The sequence below is a fragment of the Phalacrocorax aristotelis genome, chromosome 7, assembly GCF_949628215.1.
Source record: "Phalacrocorax aristotelis chromosome 7, bGulAri2.1, whole genome shotgun sequence".
Lineage (NCBI taxonomy): Eukaryota > Metazoa > Chordata > Aves > Suliformes > Phalacrocoracidae > Phalacrocorax > Phalacrocorax aristotelis.
Genome location: NC_134282.1, coordinates 9,934,293 through 9,954,900, shown reverse-complemented (window position 1 = coordinate 9,954,900; position 20,608 = coordinate 9,934,293). Strand labels below are relative to the sequence as shown.

General features: G+C 48.3%; 2 protein-coding genes across 51 annotated transcripts in view; both read left to right on the top strand.

The window, feature by feature from the left end:
- The window catches only part of MBNL1 (muscleblind like splicing regulator 1), a 109,543-nt gene extending 104,809 nt beyond the window's left edge, over positions 1–4,734 (top strand). For all 50 annotated transcript variants that reach the window (XM_075098713.1, XM_075098721.1, XM_075098716.1 and 47 more), the window contains 2 exons: positions 1,746–1,820; positions 3,449–4,734. In XM_075098713.1, coding sequence (XP_074954814.1) covers positions 1,746–1,802 — 57 coding nt within the window. In that variant the 3' untranslated portion in view covers positions 1,803–1,820; positions 3,449–4,734. The remainder of the gene's footprint in view (positions 1–1,745; positions 1,821–3,448) is intronic.
- A 15,475-nt stretch (positions 4,735–20,209) lies between these two features.
- The window catches only part of P2RY1 (purinergic receptor P2Y1), a 35,907-nt gene continuing 35,508 nt past the window's right edge, over positions 20,210–20,608 (top strand). The window contains exon 1 of the mRNA XM_075098650.1: positions 20,210–20,475. The gene's annotated coding sequence lies outside the window, so the exon portion shown is untranslated. The remainder of the gene's footprint in view (positions 20,476–20,608) is intronic.

Genomic DNA, 20,608 nt, shown 5'->3' with positions numbered 1-20,608 from the left:
TAAGAATTACTTTGTATTTCGAAAAGCTAGTTTATAGGTATGACTGCCTCTGCATACAAGTCACGTAAGCAAGCAACCACCTGTATGCCCACAGTTTCTTAATTGTAATTTATTGCACCATACAATTAATTTAAATGTCTCTATATCCTCTGTAAGTCCAGAGTTGTGAGAACAAGCCAAGCCACAGAAAAACATCATTATTTTAAAAAATCATCTCTGTCTAAATAACCATGCACTTCCCAAACAGATTACAGGGAAACTTTCTGTTGTAGAATCTGATCATTTCATGCATATCCTTCCTGGAGCCTCATAACACACTTAGTAAAGTACTGCAGCCAAACCTCAATATATACATATATAAGGAATATATGTATATACTATGTGAGCCATGCTGAAATTATTTAATGCCACACAATGCAATGTGCATGCATGTCAGAAGTCTTAAGATCTGGCCCTTCATCTTCATTGACTGGTGTTGAAGGTCCTTGGTATGTTCCGACAGCACTATCCCTGATGCTTCTACACAGTTGGGTGCAACAGCCTGTCCTGCAGCAGTAGAAAAAAATGGTATGAGAAGCTTCATTATGCTTGAAGCACATTTCTGTACAAGTTGGCAATGTTGTAGAGTTGTGTGGAGTTGCTAGGGGAGGAGAGGGCTCAAGGGGTGAAAAAAATGACGCCAAGACCTGTAAACAACTAGGTTAAGAGGAAACCTCCTCGTTCCCTTTCTTGTGTGGATTAACAGGTCAGCCTTAGTATCCACTAGGAAAAAGGGTCTTTTCAAGTGCAACAGCCATATGTGATGCTACAAATCAATTTTGTGTCATGTACCCCAGCATGTTTCCCTGTACGTGGACGCATCTATTTGCTCCCTCTAGCCAGATTTCTGGTCCTGTCTCTGATGCAAGGTTGCTCACGGTTTCCTCCAACACCTGCATGTTTTAGTGCTGTCCCTCCTCAAGGGCCTGCGAGGTCTGTTTGGGCTCGCTCCCATTCAGCCTGTGCACTGCACATAGAGCGCTGCACGGCTGGGACCCAAGGATGGGGATGTAGAAAATGGATTTGTTGTTTGTGCTGCTGGTAATCTACTCTGATTTTAACTTTTTGTTTAAATGGGAAAGCTGAGTTGATGTGGCACTTCAAGAGAGCCCCGTAGTGAATTCTGTTTACACAGACGAACATTTTGAGAACTGTTTCACTGCTCTGGGGAGTCTTAGCTTCTCAGCTGATCCACCGTGATGCCCGCAGCGGCCGTGGGAAGAGCAGGCAGCTCTTCTCAACAGTTGGTTTTCACCAGCCGTGAAAATCAGTCTTGGGGCTTCTTAGGTTTGGCATTCGGAAACCAAGACAATGAAAGCAGTGAACACTTCACAAAATCAGACTGAAACAAGGCCACTGTAGAATTTATCATTTTAAATGATACACTGAAAGCACAGAATTTTGTGTAGGCCAACAAAAAGGGCTATTTTCAATTACTGCACTGCATGACTTATAGATTTTAACTTCTCTTATTTCCTGAACAACCAATAATATTTATATTTGTCAAATAGTACTTAACACAATGTTTTCCAGTTTTAAGTTGCTATTGTAGCACTTCAGTTGACTTTAACTTATAGTTACAATATAAAATCCACCAACTCACAGCTGATCCTCAATTTTCCAAACTTATGTTCTAGAGCAAAATGCTGTGTCTCTGGGTCGGCTCATTGCACATGTTATTCATTGTTTACATTTTTTACCTATAGATACCCATAATATCTGCCGAACATCTGACTAGCCACAAGTATGTTACACAGATGTAGACATTTTGTCATCAAACAGTAAGTTCGCAATGTGTTGTTGCTTGCAGTTTTCTTACCTATATGTGTGCATAATTTGTCTTTTTCAGGGACTGAATGGTTTTGTTTTCTTTCTAAGAAAACCTAAAAAGTACGGGGGAAAAGGCTCGGAACTCCACTGCCGTGCCGTTTGTCTCTGAGTGGAGATCCTGTAGTTAGCAGTGACCACGTTAGCTAGTGGGTTGGACCAGATGTCGGTTTTAGTTTGTGTATGTTGAAGGAACATATTATACGTATGCATAAACTTCTGAATAGCAAAATCAGAGAGTCTAAAATTAGAATTTTACATTTTCTTTATAAAGTATGATGGCTCTGGCACTGATGTCAGCCAGGTCTTGGTGGGAGGTGGTTACATTAAGCTGTCTTTAGATAAAGAACTGATTTTAAATCTTCAGATTCAGAAAGCCAGCATCTCTGAAAATACAGGTTTAGTCATCTGCCTAGCTGAAGCCTGATGTCTCTTGAGCGCAGGTTGTCAGATTACAATGCATTATGTACAGTATTTTTCCTGACATGGGTGATATGGCAAGGAGAGGTCCCACGGTGCAGGCGCAGTTCATACCTGCATTGCGTTGGTGTGAACGGCAATTGCAGACAGTGCAGGTCAGCTTTTTGTACTGTAACCTTTCATCCCACGGAGTTTGAAATCTAGGTTGCGTGCCTAAGCCTGAAAGCTTTTCCCCTGTATCTTCCTGTGAGTAAACTGTAGTTTCCAGTCTGTCACTAAATTGCCTGTTGTCATTAAGACCACCCGCAGCACATCACCTCCCCTAGGATAGCTTGTCATTTGTATTGCCTTCCTCTCCCTTGCACTCCATTTCTGCAGTGTTTTTTATTGAATGCCTCGGCCGTAATTGAATTATTACTTAGGGTGAGGATTAACTGATTTGTCACAGTGGGTTTATAATAATAGTTATTCCTTTCAACTTAGTATAAACATCTTTACAGTGCTTAAGTGCCTCAGGGGGGATGCCTCTTGTCTGCAGCTGAAGCTTGCTACCAGGCTTGCCTCCGCAGTCAGCTGGGACTGGGGTGTCCCCATTTTAGAGACCGTCCGGAGGTGGAGGAGGAATCACTCTCTAGAGATGTGATAGGCAATAGAGACCAGAGAAATAGCTACACTAGATGGGCAGTTGAGTAAGAAAAATTACCTGGGGAACATAAGGCCCAGATTTCTAGGGATGTTTAGGTGCCGGTCAGATACTGCTTGGGCTCCTGGGTTTTACAGGGCAGCGGCAGCTGGGCCTGGGAAGAGAGAGGAGCCCAGGGCTGCTGGGCAGTGCTGACACAGCACTTTGTGAGGAGCCGCCTCCCAGGGTCTGCGCTCTGGGGTCTGGAAACCGTCCCCCAGGTTCTGATTTCACGCCTGAGGGCTCAGGAACAGTGGGAGGCCAGTCTACTGTGTGCTTTTATGGCTGCAGAATTCATTTGTAAACTGAACCTCCTGCTGCAAGAACGTGACTGAAGGGAAATCCCGCAGGGGTTTGGGTGCAAGCTTCCCCAGTGCTCAGTGGCAGATTTCCCTGTTGCAAATGCAAAGTTCGGGCTGATGTGGTGCCAACAAGAAGTTATGATTGTTTTGAAAGTGCTTTATCTTTTTTCCTTTCTAGATCATAACTAAAGAGAAAAGGACAGTGTGTTTGGGTTGAGAAAAGGACAAGTTCATTAGCCATAATGTATATACCGTCAAGCAACACTCGGAAACGCCCTCAGCAGTAAGACATCCACACATTGCATGTTAACAAGATGAAACAAGAACTTGGAAATCCACTGCACACTGTTGCCTATATACTTTGTACATTTAATTGATATTTGTGCTGAGGTGATCTTATTGTCTAAAAACTACAACATTGTCTATCTTTTCTAGCACAGCGGTATGCATATGGATTTGAGTATGCATACATAGTCTATTTCTTGCATAATCATGTACGTCACCTTGAAAAGACAGACGATGGTGTAACCATAAATCTATTATGTATTGGTACGTCTGTAGACCAAGATATAATTTTTTAAAGTAAGTTTATTTCTTTCAAGGTTTACAAATAACAAAGGTGCACCTTGTATTTAAAATTGCCATTATAGATGAGAGCGTGCATGCACAGTAATTTTTGTTTAAGAGTAATATTTTTAATGTAAGATTAGATTGTAAGAAGTGGTAAGAGAGGTATCTGACAGAGATGAATGTGCCAAGCAAAACCACAACTGTGTATATTTTAAAGCACATCAATGGCTTTAAATACCATGTTGTTAAGGATTCTCATGAAGTGCCATAGACTGTACATCTGATTAGAGTATTATTTCTGCAGTGTTATTTTCAGAACCACATTTTCGCTTACTTTATTAGTACTAATCAGTCAAAGGGCACCGTTCTGTTTCAAACCAAAGCTGTCTCAGAAATGGCCAACTATTCCTTACAGTAACAATAGACAGCACAAGAAAGATACTCTAGCCGTACAAATTAACCCATACTGGACATATATATAGAATATTTTAAGGCATTGTAGTGTAATATTTATGCATATTTTAATGTATAACATGATAAACGAAAGGGAAAAGCCATTTCTGAGACACAGTAACAAATGTTTGAGGAACTTCTTTTGCTTCTATTTATAGCCTCTGTCGAAAGTCAAAAGGACTATAAATGTTTTGCAGAGAATGGGTTTCACTTTTACTTCATCAAAGTCACGCTTTACATGGTGACTCTAAACAAAGACGAATGAAGCACTGACATCAGATGCATGACAAACCAAAATATGAAAAAATGGAGATGTTAATTAGCATAGAAATTGGGTGGGTTAAATACTTGGGTGAGTTTTATATGTGATTTTTTTTGTTCAGATTAACTGCTTATAGCCTTAGAAAGCCTTTACAAAATAATAAAAAAAAAAAAAAAATAGATGTGCATTCAAGTTTTAAGAATGGATTCATCCAAAGGAATTCCTTTTTGTGGTTTGGATGTTGCAGCTAGTAAAGGATATTTTTGCTCTGTTCAGCAAAGTGCTGAAGTGGGGGCCAGGTCACTGGTAGCGTAGCGTGGAGTGGAAGAAGCGCGAGTTCGGTTGTAGAACTCTCCATACTTCCAAGTTTACTGCGAGTTTTTATGCTTGAGAGAGATGCTTTATAGTATAAGAATGATGTGTTGAATTTACTGATTGTACTGTACATCTATTAAAGCCTTAGATTATTACATTACGGGTTAAAACCCATACCAATGTAATTTCAATCGTGTTAAGAAAGTATAGGTGACTTCACATGTTATTGTAGTTACTTAACATTATAGAATATTACTTTTTTTCTTGTTAAAAGTGTAGTTTTTATTTCTTACGTTTATTAGATTGTTTTCATTTTCTATTACCAGTTGAATACCATTTCAGTTTATAGAATTTTGTTTTATTAGAGTTTACTGATGACTTTTTCAAAATACAAAAAAAGTAGTTTTCTTCAGAAAAAAGTAGTATTCTTCATAACATACTCAGTTTTGAATTTACATGTAGTGTCATATGAGTATTCGTATTGTTAACTAAATGATTTATATTTTACTGATTTAATATTACAATGTAAGAATGTCAGTCATTGTTAGTTCTTGTCTAGTTTTTTCATTAAAAGAACAAAGATCTTTTATATGGATATCTTATAATTATATAATCATTGCTAAGTAAGAGGTTAAGTTGTTGCTATCGCAACAATCCTGGCAGACAATTGAGTAATATTTTGATGATTTATTTTGTTTGTAATTAGTTGTTATGAGAAAATCTAGTTCCTAGATATTAGAATAAAATTTATTTTCTACTGTATCCATTTCAAATGTTAAAATATTGTTTAAATATTTTTTGAAATCCCTGAATATCAGGCCTTGTTATAAATAAGCTGCATAATCAATAGATCAAGGGACTTTTTGTTGATAATCCAAATACTCAAAGTTTACGTAACAAGAATTATAGCGTGTGTGTGCAAACTCTTGAGGGTTGATTATGCTGCAGTTTAGCATGTGGGAACGTATAGAGAGAAGGTTGACTTTTTGCACTTCTGTATATAGTCAAAAAAGAGAGAAACCTGTATAATAGTAAGATCTTATTTTGAATAAAAATGTCTATAATTACAAGGAGTTTTGTTAAGGCTAATAAAATGACAGGCTGAACAAAATTGCTTGCAAAAGTGGCACAGAGTTAGCACTCCATACCCCTTCAAAAAAGTTGCTTTGCTTTACGTGGACAGCTTGTAGTTTGCCAGGATTTTTTCAGCTGGAAAGATATGCCATCCTTCCAAGATCTCATGACTGACAAAAGCTCCACTGGTTCAAATCTGCCTGAAAATCATTAATACAGAAAAAAAAAAAAGAAAAAAAAAAAAAAAAGAAAAAAAGCAGGTACTTCAGACCATCAAGGTGAAATCATGGATCAAATATTCCGTACATTATTCAAAAACTACTGCATGTTTAAAGTATCAAAAAATATATTAAAGATATATGCTATTCAAACCAGTTTCTGACAATTTCAGTGGTTTATTGTTCACAAAAAAAGATTCTTCAAAACAAATACTGACTTTCACAAAAGAGTTAAATCATGAACAGGCAAACCAAACAGCACACCGTAGCTGTAGTTGTTATGTGATTATTTTTTATTGCTGTAGTGGTCCTGTTCTTTTAGCAGGTGAAAAAAAACCCTGGGAAATTTTACCATTTTAATGGAAAGCGTTCAAGAAACCTTGTCATTGTATATGCCAAAGCTGGAAAGAAGACGTGATTAGGCCATTACTTTTATCTGATCTCTCCAGTACTCACACTGAATAATTAATGAAGTTGCACTTCTTTGCAACCCCGCAACTTTCATCTGCTGAAAGGACAGATGTGCTTGGTTTTACTATTATGTAATCACAGACTTACTTTTTGCTTGTAGTTGCTTCAAATTATGTACTCTGTCCTGGGCTGCAATTTGTTTTTATGCTTATTTTATTATTACTGCTATAGTTGACCTTGCTGTATGGAAAAAATAAAGTGAAATTGCCCTAATAAAAACTCTCTTTCTTAATTATGTTTTTCTATATCGGGTTGAAAATCGCACCGCTTTCTTGTGTACACATTTTTTCATTTTACCTGCATGTTTGTTTGGCTGAAGGGTTATAATTTATTTGGGGGGAAAAAACCTATATGCTGCTATTGGGTTTTCTCTTCACCCGTGCATAGTACATTATATATACAGGATATATATTAAGAATTGTAAGTATACGTGATATTATTGTTAAATCCAGAGGACAAATATGAAGGATACCATAGATCCAGACCGAGCTGTTATTACCCTCTTGTGGCAGTACTTCCAAGATGCAGGTAAAAGAAGGGGACCCTCAACATCTGCCCGCCCCCGGTTTTAGTGCCCACAGCGGCAAATGGGGGTGCAGCGAGGCGGCGCCTGACGTTAGAGGGAGCCCCATTTCCACGCGTCGCTGCTGCTTGATTAGTCTTGCACAAACCACTCTGATAATCAAAATTACTGACCAAAAAATCACAGGCTTAATTTGGAAACACATCAGAACACTTGTTTTCCCCAAGGATTTTGGGTGTCTCCGGTGTTCGTTGGTGCAGCCTGAGGGACCTCACGGAGGAGCTCACATTTCAGAGGCCGGTTTTATTGACTTTGTTTCTCAGCTCAGCACATCGGGACGCCTCAGTCCCATGGGCGGAACACCCAGCGCATTTGCACTGCGTTTGCATCGATACTTGCGACGACACCAGCATTTTAATTTATCGTTACATTTAGCCACCGAGCTAAAAAATAATGTGTCAAGCGGCACGAATGTTCTAAATTAGCAAAAATAACATGAATTTATTTTCTCTCTGTCCAATGAAAGCGGCCGCAGGGGTTCCCATGGTTAATCAGACAGCTCCGACAGCTGCTATCGGTTAGCACACCCACTATTGAATTCAGGCAGGAGGCTGCTCGGCGGCGCTGCCCCTGGGTCGCCAGCCCTGCGGGACGTCGGTGTCACGCAGGACCCTCCGCCGCAGCCAGTCGGGTCTGTCCCGTCGCACCCGGGCGGTGCTGGAGGGGCTCAGGCCGCAGCCGCTGGTAAGCAGGTACCGAGCAGCAGCTCTGCCCGCAGCGGGGCTCTTGCTGGAGAGCTGAGAACATAAAACCACTCAGATGCTGAGGAAAGCCACGAGAAGGAGCTCCTGCCAAAGCGGCGCTTGCTGCCTGCGGCCCAGGAAGCCCGCGGCCGTGGCACCTCGCCAGCTGGGGCTGGGATGGTAACAACGGCAGGAGCAGTAATAACTCTTAACAGTTGTTAAAACCAAATAAAAGAATTTTGTTCAAAGGGATCCATGTATGTCTGCAGCTGAGGTGCTTTCTGAAACGAGGAAAGGATTCTCAGCCTTTGGGGAAGGAGGAGCAGAAACCTGAAAAGGAGTTTTAATTGCCTTTGCGTGATTTGTGATGAGAACATGGAATGGCATCAGGAAGAAGGAAACAATAATTCTGAGGGTCTTTTTGCATCCACATATTAGTTGTAATTAAAAAAAGAAAGCCTATTTCCTGCCCAAACAGCTGATCACACCACTTTCTGTGGTCCTGGCAGTGGTATCATGTGATGCCTCGGTGCCTCATGCTGGCTGCCAGCACCGCCTTGGCGCTGGAGGGGGTGCTGGTCCAGCATGGCTCTGCCCTCCGGCAGTGCCCATGGACATGTCAGCGAGGCGTGGGGCCGGGGAGAGCGACACGGCCAGCCTGCACCCCCACCGTGCCACCGCGCTGTGCCATGGGGTGCAGTGACCCATCACGGCATCGGCTCCTGCAGCCCCCGAGCCGCTGGGAAAGCAGGTTTGGAGAACTGCGCAGGTGCCTGTGTTGGTGCTGAGTGGCCCCTGGGGGGTGGGTGAGGGTGGGCATGATCGGGACCAGCTGGTGGTAAAGGGCTGGAGGCAGCAGGGAGGGAGCTGGAGGCTTCTGGTTGTGTAGGTAGGAGCTGGTGGCTGGGGTGGGCATGGCTTGAGGTCCCTGGGGGGAGATCCTCCAGGAGACAGCTCGCCTGCAGCGTCAGGAAGATGCCAGCACTGAGGGAGACCTTGCCCTGGTGCTTGCACAGCACTAGCTGAGGTTTCCCTGCCAGGTCAGCCTGGCCAAGGTTCAGCCCAACTCACCTGGTTTCTGGCTAAAGGTGCAGAACAGTGGTGGGGCTGCAGTGCTGTGAGATTTCCCTTGGGTTTATGCCTCTGTCGTGACTCTGACTGGTGAAAGTGCAGGGTGGTAACGGGCCCTTGATGCTGCGGCATGAGTGCACCCCCCTCAAAATGCTTTCCAGCTTACTGCTGTGAGGAGCTGTCGGGTGTCGGAAAGGCACAGCTGAAATGCCCCAAAGCAGCTCACGTGCAGCTGCTTTGACTGGTATTTCTCATTGCATGTTGCCGGCTGGTGGTGCGGGGAAGCCCCAGGGGGGTGGGATGGCTGATGAGAGCAACGGTAGCTGATGAGAGTAACGGTACCTGATGGTGCTTTGTGGTGCTTCTGCAAAAGCTCCATCTGGTGAAGGAGCCGTGCGGTGTGCCAGAGGAGAGCTGAGCACCGCAGCGTTTGCAGCGGGGTGTGCCCTGCGCTGGGTGCCCGCTGCCTGCAGCCCCCGGGGCTGGCGGGGGGTGGAAAAGTCTCTCTTGTTTATATAGACTCAAGGAACAAACTGAGAGCAGGTAAGAAGTCAGTGCACTGTTTTTCATGGAGCGTGCCGGCAATACCGCCGTCAGCGTCCATCACATACGCATTCTCCTTACCTAAAAATAGCCACCTTGGAGTCTTTTACCCATCACAAGAATTTAGCAAGCTTGTTGTGCATATATTGGCAATTACCTGGCACTAATAGGGAAACATTCAATTAAATAACAGCAAAAGAAGTGTGGCAGTTATGGGATGGGAAAAGACAAGTTGTGCTCTTCTGAGAGCAAACAGCACGTGGCACAGCACTGCATGTTCAGTCCCCTTTGGGGTGATGGGAGCAGGGTCCCTCCATGGCAGGCATCCTGCGAAAGGTGGGATGGGGGTGCCATTGGCATAGTGCGGACCCCTGGCTTTGGGGGTGGAGAGAGCAAAACTGCTTTGACCATTTTCACGTGCCCTCAGCTACAAGGTACTGCAGCGGTGGGAGGCACTTGTGGCACTTCCCGAGGATGGGGGATGTATCTGAGCGCTCAGGAGAGCGAGCGCACCCTGTCCTCCAGGCTGGGGGAACAGGAACGAAACTGCAGGGCTGAGCGCAGGCACCCAAGCCGTGGGGTGCTGGTGAGATGCCCGGATGGTCTTGGCCAGGAAAGAGGTGGGATGCTCACGCTGGAAAGCAGCATCTGCACCACAGAAAACATCCAGTTCTAAGGGAGCTGGTTTTTTTCTGCTCTACCTTCCATGCTGTTATTAATCCCAGGCCATTCTTGCCTTGATGTGCTGGTTATCCAGCCCTGGCTGTATACAGAGCACACGGTGTTTGGGGCTATACTCCCTGCGGGGAGCGCAGCACGCTGCATAGGGCCGGGCTCACCGCCCCAGGAGCAGCTTTGCAGCTGGGCTGGCATGGCTGTGGCTGCCTCCTGGCAGGGCACTCTGCAGGAGCATTGCAAAACACTGTTCAAGAAAAACAAAACAAACCTTTCTGTAAAGCAGTGCTGCTAATTGCCTTTTCTACCCACATCTCTTTTCTCTCCTAAATGCATACCTCTGGTCCGGGAAAAGGTCAGCAGTGGAAGTTGCTGCTTTCTACCTTCCTCTCAAGTACAGCTGGTTTTTTGAAGCCCTAAGCCACACTTTATACAAAATGAACTGTTTATCATATTGTTAGCATTAGTAGGGTGCAGTGTCATGGGGGAAACTCCTGCGGCAACAAGCTGACCTCTGCTGAGTGGGCAAGTCTCATCTGAGCTGCTTGTCTTGGTAAGGCTAAAAACAGGCTTCTGTGTCCTGCTGATAGCACACTTGCTGTGGGTCAGGAACCACAGCTTGCCATCAGCACACAGAAGGTCACCCCAAGCACCAGACAGTGTAGCAGCACCCACGCTGTCCCCCTGTGCAGCACCATCACCCGTGGTGGGCAGGAGCTGGGGCCAAGCACCTTGTTTGGATGATTCCAGAGATTTCTCTAGGGCATTTGGCTGAGGGGGGACCCAGCCAGGGGGTGACCTGGTCCACAAGCCCATCACAGGCAGCAGCTTGGGTGGAAATAGCTCTGAGCTCTGGCAGCACCGTGAACCTGGGCAGGAGGTGATGGGCAACCACCCACCTGTGCTTTGTCCTTTCTGTTTGCTGCGTGCTCAGCATCTCTGGCCTTCTGCGCTTCCACTGCAGCATGCGGGGCCGGTTACCGCTTCCCATGGGGCTGTCACGACCATACCATGTGTCCTGCAGCAAAACTGACCTGGTGGTGAAATAACGCCTTTACTTAAAATGCCATCTTTGTAATTAGTACATATGCACATGCTAAATGGATCGGTCTCTCTCTGGTGTCTGGCTGGGTTCGCCACTGCACTGCCGGGGAAGATGGGCTGCTCCCAGGCTGGGCTGGAGGAGCAGCTGGTGAATGACAGCCGGTGCAGTGTCCGGTGCATTCCTGGCAGTGCCAGTAATCGCAGCCCACCTCACAGCATGTTACCTGCATGTGGGGTTTGGGATGGGAGGGATGTAGGAGACACCAACACCTGATGGTGAAGGGGTCTGTGACGGTGGTCACAGGGCCTGCAGCATGGGCAGCCATAAGCAAAGGGAGAAAATATATCCAGTGTGTCATTTTACCCAGCCTCTGACAGCTGCTGCTGGCTCCAGCTCCTTCCTCTGTTCATAATTTATAGTGCAAAAAGGAAAATGATGTGGAAAAGATCGTTACTGCATGAAACCCAGTTCTGAACATCTGTGCTGAATTGAAAATTTAATCCTAAAATAGTCACACAGCTACAGAATGAAAAGGAGCAACTTATGGAAGAGAGCTTGAGGGAATTAACAAGAATCTAACTTGCCCCATAAAATTGCTCTGGGGGTATGAGAGTGTCTATCAGCATTCCTTCCTGACTTCACTTACTGCTGCATTGCTGTTTTAATTTCTCCCAACGCCAGCTATTAGTCACTTTAACTGTGTCAATTCTCTGAAACAGCTCCACGCTGTTTGGAGAACATGCATCGCTAAAGTGCGGTGCAAGCACTGGGTCCATGTTGCCCTCGTATGTGTCTTATTGTAACACAAAATCAGTTTGCCAGGAGATCCCTTGGGCACAAACTGCCTTGCCATGAAAGCTGGTCAGAGAGTGGAGTTTTAACGATTTCCGTCGGTAAAACACTGTGACCCCGGTAAGCTGCAATTTGTTTGCAAAATCCCCTTTGGTTCAGAACCCCCTTTGCATTTGGTTCACTGGGCTCTGCCAGAGCTGCAGAGGCCGTGGCCAAGTTAAACCAGAAAGTGTCGTGTGTGCAGGCTGCCCGGCCGGCGGGAGCCCCGGTCCTCCCTGCAGTGCTGCGGAGGGGGTTAAGCAAATACAAACACACCGCAGAGGTGTTTTCCCCTGCTGGTGCATTCACTGCGGTAGCTGGGACGGCTGCTGCTTTTTCAGGGAGGCTGGAATATTGAAAATCAGGCTAATTGGTTACATTGAAATTCCTTTGTGCAGTGTGGAACAAGGAATACGCATTCTCCTTACCCTCACTACCTCTTCAGTTGGTGCTTGGTTCTCTGAGTTGCTATAATGGAGTTTTCAATTCAGTCTGCAATTAAATTCTCTGTTCATCTTTTCATGCAGCTTGGAGCAGCCTGTTCCCAGAGCCCTGTGCTCTCGACACCGCCGTATGTCAGCGGCACTTTACAGGGGTGCATGGGCGAGCGTCTGCTCACCTTTAGCCTTGAGCTATGACTCAGAATAAAAGGTGATTGCAGCCGAAGATGCTGGCTCAGCAGCTGCTGGAGCCCGTGTTGGTGCTGGCCCAGCAGTACCCAGCAGGCTCGTAGGGGTGCCGCAGCAGGTGCGGGTGCCCACAGCCGCCAGCCAGCCCAGCCTGGTAAAGGTTTCCCCAGGCTGTGCTATTTGAGCAGAGAAGTCAGGATTCACGCCTGTGACCCCCGGGGCTGAGAACCACCTTTCCTCTGCTTCGGCTTCGTATGGAGCAGAGGGAAATAAGGTGGTTGGGTTCTGGGTTTTTTTAATTGCATGTTGTCCATAACCTAAATCTTTATCTTGTCCTCTTGCTCCATAAGCAGCGCTGGCTGATGCTGGGAGGCATGCTGCCACCGGGAAGCTCTTCAGCCCTCCCGCTCAGCCACTACCTGGAAAACCCCCTGGCGTAGCAGCTAACACCCAGCGTATTTTGTAGGGAATTACTTTGATCTTTACTATTTTTAAAGAAAATTCTGGAGCTTGGCTGGAGCATGCCAACTTAAACTGCAGGGAGAAGGACCAGGAGGTATTTTATCACTTGAGTAGGTCACTGGGAGAGTAAGTTCATACACTAGGGACTTTACCAAAACCATTTGAGATGTTTGTTGTCCTGTTCCTATTATATGCTTGAGAAAGATGAGCAGTTCTTAGCGTTTTTGAACAGAGAAAAATCTAAGATGGCCTAAAACCAAAGAGTTTTTAACTGCATCTACAGCTCTGTTCTTGAGTTAAATGGCCGAGTTGGAGACTTGCAAGAGACAAAACAGAGCCGCTCCATCATTTCAGCTGCAGGAACTCAAAACCCAGGCAAGGCGCCTCTGGCTCTTGTGCTTCAGGGATCACGTGCTTCCCAGCATAAGGAGCATGAGCCCTTCCGTGGCTGCACGTGGAGCCATCATGGGCTGAGTCTCGGATTGCAGCTGGCCCATGTTTGGACATGTGGAAGCCTGGGCAGGCACGTGGGCTGCTGGCAGGCTGGCATCTGATGTGGTACATGTGGAAGGAGCTCTGGTCAGGCTTCCGGTGCCCACAGAAAAGGGGGTTTTCTTTGGGTCCTGAGCCCTCCCCTCACTAAATGCTCTGGACAACCAGCTGCTGACCAGGGCCATTGCCCCGATTGCAGTCGCTGAGCCTGTGAGCAGGCAGTGCAAACAGTTTAATCATTCATTCCCTCCCTCCCTGGCACAGCTTCCTGCTCTTAACCCCCTAAATAGACTCAATCTGGGGCTGCAGGTCGGCCCCCTCCCTGCACTGTAAGGCAGCAGCTGGCTCTCCTGTGGCCTTGAGAGCTGGTGGTGGTGCTAAGGGGGTGTAGGGGGCTGGCAGGGCCAGTGGTGCCTCAGCGAAGGAGGTTGCTGTGGGTTTTGGGCTGTTTCAGGTCATGGAAGCAGTCCTGGGATTCACAACCATTTGCTTGCTGGGATGGGCAGGTGAGTGAAGCAGGAGAGGAACGCCCTTCATGCTGCTGAGAAGCTACACCCACATCACAAGGGACATGCTACAGCACTTTAAGCAGTTTCTGTGTTGCTGCAGGGCCCCATCAGCCCTCCTGGTCACTGATGTAGGGCACAGCGGGGGACACCCCCATCCTGGCGGCTTGGGAGCTCTTGGAGCTCTGTCACCAGTGTGCGCAGCTATGCAACGTGCAAGCACAGAGCAGCAGGGCAGAGAAACGTGGGTTTTCTCTGTCACAGTTTCAAAATAAGATTGAGGCTACAACATTTTCTGAAATATTTTATGGCCAATCTCAAAGCTCTGGTGCTGCTGGAGAGTGAGACAGCCACACAGCTGTGGTGTGAGGCTGCTGTGCTGTGCATGGCACCGGCGAGGGTGGCTGTGACCGCTGGTCCTGGATGGGGGCTCTACCCCAGGGGGTCTCCCGTCCCTCCATTGTAACACGGTGCAGCTTCGTGGCAAACAGCATAGCAGTAAGATAGCAGCAATGGGGACCCTGCCCAGGGGCTGGGGTTTGAGGGTCCTGCAGGGCAAGGGGTAGCACCTGGGGTGCGTGGGGTCATGGGATGCTCCGCTCTGCATGTAAATGAAGGATAGATTAGAAACCGGGTCAGGGGAGCAATAGGGGAGCAATGTGGGAGCAGGCAGTAGCAGCATAGCCAGCAGTGCATCTGGGGGTGACCCCCACCACCCCCAGCACAGACCTGCCAGGGGCTCAGCTATCCACCATCCACCTCTGCAGGGTGGGGAGACCTAGGCTATGGCCCCCTCAGGCCACCTCTCCCTTTCTGGCGTCCCCAGCCCTCCAGCCTCCCACATGCTGTCAGGCTTCCCCTCCTCTTCCAAAACATCCTTCTCAGCCTCCCATCACTGCTCAGTCCCTTCTTCAGTCTCTCACCCCTCCCATGCCCACTAGCCCAAAACCTGCCCCTGCACATCCTCCATCTGCTTCCAGCAGCCTCTCCACCTCCTGTTCTCTCTTGGTCTCCCATTCTCTGCAGCCTCCTCTCCCTTGCCAGACTCCCATTCCCTTCACAGACCCAAAACTTTCAGACTCAGCTATTTTTCCAGTCTCCAGTGACTTCTCCGCCCACCTCTGCTGCTCACCTCCCAGTCTGTTCCCGGCTTCATGATTTTTTCCCAGCATCTCATTCCTTTCAGCTGAACTTAATTTCTGACCTCACAAGCCCTTTTGGCCTCCACTTTTTCCCCAGCCTCCCACCCCCTTTTGGCTTCCACTGAAAGGGCTTCCAACCCCCTTTTGGCCTCTACTTTTTCCCCATTGTCCCACCCCTCTTTGGCCCCAGTTTTTTTTCCTGGCCTCCCCTGCTTTCAGCCTCCCACACTTTTGGGGCCCTGACTTTTTTTTCCCCCAGTCTCAACTACTGATTTTATTTTTTTTTTTAATGTGGACTCCACTTTTTCTAGTCTCTCAGCTTTTTCCATGTCAGCTGAGCCTCTGACAGGCTCCAGGAAGTGGTTCTGAACTGTCTGATGTCTTCATGGTCAGACATGGCAAAAAAAACCCCATTGGCAGAATTTGGGTTGGACATGCCGCTTTCAGCATTCCAGGAGGAACCAGATGCAGCGCCTGCCATGCCGGTGCTGCCCTGGAGCTCCTGCGGTATCAGGTGGTGGTGCAGGAACCAAATGTCAGTCCATCTTCCTGCTGAAGCCACTCATCTTGGCTCTGCAGAAGAGCAGCAGCAGCATCCTGTTGGTAATCAGATTGCCTGTCCCGGGGTAGGCAACATGTCCCCTGGGACTCCTGCCTGACAGCATCCTGGGCAGCACCAGAAGAGAGGAGCTGCCAGGAGGATCAGGGGTGATTCCTCTAGTTTGGAGTTCAGTTTAACATCATCTTTTATCCGTGCTTCTTATTTAAATCCTAGAGAAAATGAGACCATATTAATTAATTTACTGTTTTTTTTTCTTTTGTGTTGCAAGACCTTCAGTGCCTGTGAGGCACACCAGTCAGCAACTGCAGCTGCTCTCGGGGCTCTGGCCATGCTGCGGCTGGGTTTGCCTGAGCCATGGTGACTTGGGCGCGCAGACAGGACAGGCTGGGGTGCTGGGTGGGACATGGGGATGCGCTAGGTAGGACAGCATGCTCTGCTCGGGGCATCTCTGGGTTGCACGGTGCAGCTGAAAGGTGCTGCTCCTGCAGGGCAGGGTCACCAAGAGAGGAACTGTGCCCCTTGTTCCTCAGGTGCTTTGGTGTGCCGCCCGGCTGAGCTTAAGCAAGATAAAATAGTGAGGGCATTTGCTTCCCAGGCCCAGAGAGGCAGGAGGAGCTGGTGTGTCGGTGGGGCTGGGCTCTTGCCATCGAGCCCACTTTGTGCACCAGCCTCCCTTTCAGTGCCCCAGGCAGCTGCTGGCAGCTCCTCCACAGCCCCCTGCTGTGCTGCATGGGAAAGGGGTGCTGCCGTGCCAGGGGAGCCACGACCTGTGAAGAGATGCCTAAGCAGGAGTACTGTCCATGAATAGCCTTAAACATTGCAAAAAAAAAAAAGAGGGCAAGCACTGATCTATGCCTTACCTTAGCTACACTGGCTTGCCTGAGATGGTTCGGCAAGTGCTTGCCGTCTGGGTTCCTACTCATGTCCTGGGTTCAACAAGTTCCTGTATCCAATGCTGTGTCGGTAACTGAACTTTAATGTACTATGCATTCAAATTTACTTGGATTATTTTCCTTTGAAGAATCTTATATAACTATACATTGGCAAACACGGCTGTTGCCCTGTTGTTAGAGGCAGGCATACCCACACTCAGTAACAAATGTCTTAATTACAATAATAAAATGACCACTGTAAGCTTAAGGTGGTTGTTTACAATCGTTGCTGACACTGGTCAGGAAAACGCTGGGTGTTTCAATTCTTGTTAGGCCTGGTAGCCACAGCTGTCCGTGATGGTCCCCTTCCCTGGCAGTGGCCACATCGCTAAGGCAGGCTGTGTCTTGGGGTCCACGGGGCAAGGTGCTGCTGGCTGGGGAGCACCGCGGCTCTCTGGCTCTGGGTCCCGGTGGGCGGCTGGCCAGGACTCGCCCAGCACTGCCACAGCCAAACCAAGCCTGGAAATCTCTGCCTTCAGCAGCAGCACGGCTCAGCCCAGCACAGAGCCTGATGTGAAAATACTCTGCCAGCAAAGTGAAAGGTTTGGTTTCCCCCCTCAGGTAGTTACTGGCTGCCTTCAGGTACTCCAGTCAAACAAAAAGCGCTCACTGGCGCAGAGCAAACGTGCCAGGTTTGCCGTTTTCTGACTCACTGGTAGGTAAATTGGGTAATCTTCTGTTTCCCAATCTGTTTTTCCTTCTCAGGAATTCAGCCTTCACTTTATTTTCAGGACAGCAAAAGCTAATCCAGCTGCTAGTTCACACATGCATCTGTCTCCCTGCTCAATAGATGCTGGCAAAAGCCCTCATTTTGCACAAGAAGGAAGATGGGGCTGTGCCTGGCACCCCGGCAGCTGCGCACCCGCCCGCCCAACCTTGCAGGGCTGTGACCTGCCCCCCTGTGGTTCCCTCCTGCAGCCTGAGCTGTGTCCCAGGGTCCTGCCAACCCCAAATCGCTCCCAGGGTGAGCCCTGCAGCTGGCAGCCATGGGAGCCCCGTGAGCTGGGGGCTGCTGCAGGGCTGAGCACTGCCCCACTCCCCCGGGGACGGGATGGGGCAGGACAGGATGGGACAGGACGGGGCTGGGCTCACGCCCTGAGATGTCCCAACACGCAGGCGCAGGGTGACGTCCCACAGGCAGCACCCAGCATCAGAAACTGCCAGAACCTAACTCTGTTTTTCACATGCCTCTTCTGTGTCATTTCATATTCAGCGCTAAAATGTAGGCCTCGCCACTTCCCGATTTATTTGCTGGCATTTTACATTTCACCCTGTTTCAGTAACTTGCAGCGCTCCCCTTCCCCGGTGCCTCACAGCCCTGCTCCTGGAGGGCAACACCTGCATCCCGCTCTGCTGGGCAGGTCAGCATCCCTCCAGCCTGCCACTGGACAGACTGATGGACAGACGGATGGCAGGGGAAGGGAAGCACTTCCAATCCTCTCCCTTTTTACTTTTTCCTCCTTCCCCCCCACCCCAATCCTCGGCAATGGTTTGTAATGCTGCAGTTTGAAGGAACACACTTGTGGTGGATGGGCAGCATTTTCTTGTACTTTATTTGTACTTTCTTTTCCAATAGAGTGGATATTAATAATTATATGAACTGAACTGCTACTTAAGTGTTTTGCTTTCCAAGTGGCATTGGTTCAGGTTACTACAGGGCAGAAACCAGTGAAGAATTTGGCACCCTATTTCGAGCATGCTGTGACAGTCCTCTCAGGCAAACAGAATTCTGTATTAATTTTTTTAATCCCTCATGTCCTACCCTTCTGAGCTGAAGGCTCATTCTGGGAGGAAATCTGTTAAATACAGCACGTGACTTTCTCGCAGCACCACTTGCGATGTAGTTTTGAATGGGAACAGGAAGAAATGTGTCAACAACTTCGTGTCTCTTCTTGTCTGGAAAGCAGCATCCCTTGCCAAGTCGGTAATGCCTTTCGGCAAGGCGCGCTGCCTGCCAAGTGCATCTCTGCGCCGCGGGCATGAACACCCCTGGGATGTTGCTTGGAGCCCTGAGGACCAGCGGTCCTCACCCACAGCCATTGACCAGAGGTGTGTGATGGGGGCATCTCCACCAGCCTGCCGCCGGCTGGCAGGAGCCACGTGGTTTGCCTCCACACACTGCTCCTGCCGAGCTTCGGGGGGGGAGGCTGAGTCATCCCCTCATTTTTAATAGTCCGGAGGAGGCCCAGCTGTCTCCCCGCCAGGCGTGGAGCGTCTGTGCCGCACGGCTTCAGCCTCCATGCAAGCGTGGTGGCTTCCCACTTCATCCTTAATGTCATTGTTCCTGGAGAACAGCGTGTACCGGCAGCGTACCGCCCTGTCTCACAGGTCACTCATTGTCGCTACATATGTTGGGATTGGCTTAATTAGGGCTAAAATATGGCTGTGTTCACACCTTCTCTCAAGAAAAAAAGGAGGACATGAGCATTAAAACCATGCTGGAGCTTGTATTTTGTCCTATGTAGTTGTCGCAGTTGAGGGGTGTTGGCTTCACGCACCTCTTTTCTTCCCAGGCTTGCTCCAATGATCGGATCAAGGTGGTTCTGGTAAAAGGAGGGTGTCCTCCTACCAAACCTGATCCAGCGTGGTTGGGCCGTGCTTTAGAGCCACTGCCAGCCCCCCAACTCTGCTTTGGGCAAAGCTCACATGCTGAAATGCAAAATGTTGAACCCATGGCCACAGGGAAGCTGCCGGCTTTTATCATCTGTATGTAACCTGCAGCAATGGGGATTTGGATGCAGCCCTGGTGCCAGGATGCAGACAGTGGGTTGCTCATGCTCAGATACCCCACGTGCAGTGCTGTGCCCCTGGTCCCCCCAGCACAACAGGGAAAAGTGGTGCTGGACTGGGTCCCATGGGCACTGCCAGTCTTGTAATGCCCGAGCCCCTCTGTGGGCATCGCCACAGCCTGTTGGCACTTGTTTCTCCAGATGGGTTTTGGTCTTTGCTTGTTTGTGCAGGGTAAAAGAAAAGATATAAGAAGGTGAACATATATTGCTGAGCTTCACTAGCTGATGGGAGACAGCCACGGTATTATAAAGTCATTAAAAATATTATTCTGATGGGCAATGCAATGTAATTAAAAAAAATTGTTTGCAAATCATGCAGGGATTTGTTTTAATTAAGTGTTGCCTTGTCAGACACACACTGGGTTACAGAGGCTGTGAGAGCCGAGTTTATCTCTTAATTAGCTGATTAGCTTCCTTGGCCTGACAAGGCCGGCAGGCACAGGCCGCAGGATGTGTGCGGGGGTGACTTGTACAGGCCATAGTTTGGATTTTTGTGGGGGGAGGAGTACAACAGCGCAGGAGCTTGATTTACTGCCACTACAGACAAATGAGGAAGTTAACATTAGAAAAAAACACCAAGCAAACCAACCAACCCAAAAAAGCCCAGCCTCTCAGCCCCAGGCAGCTGCTCTTCCCAGGCTGCCCCAGCCCAGCTGTGCCCAGGGGGACCCGGGACCCCCGGGGCAGGGACGGTCCCTCTGCCCCTCTGCGGGCGATGGGGCAGCACCCAGCGCCGCGTGTACAGAGTTGTGTAACGGGTGCCAAGCGTTCATTAGAGCTGCGTTCCTGCAGCGTGTTTGATGTTAAACTAATGCAGACGTTACTGCGATAACATAAAAATATGTGATGCATTTGTCAGAGGAGGAAAAGGACCACCCCATGCACGGTGCCGGAGAGGTTGGTACTCTCGTCGCTGCTTAGTAGAGTTTTAACTCAAGCATGGGATGGCCCCTCTGCCGGGACAGCTGCGTTACAGCTCCAGCCTGGGCACGAGCTGCTCTGACTTACCAACTACTTTTTTCCCCACACA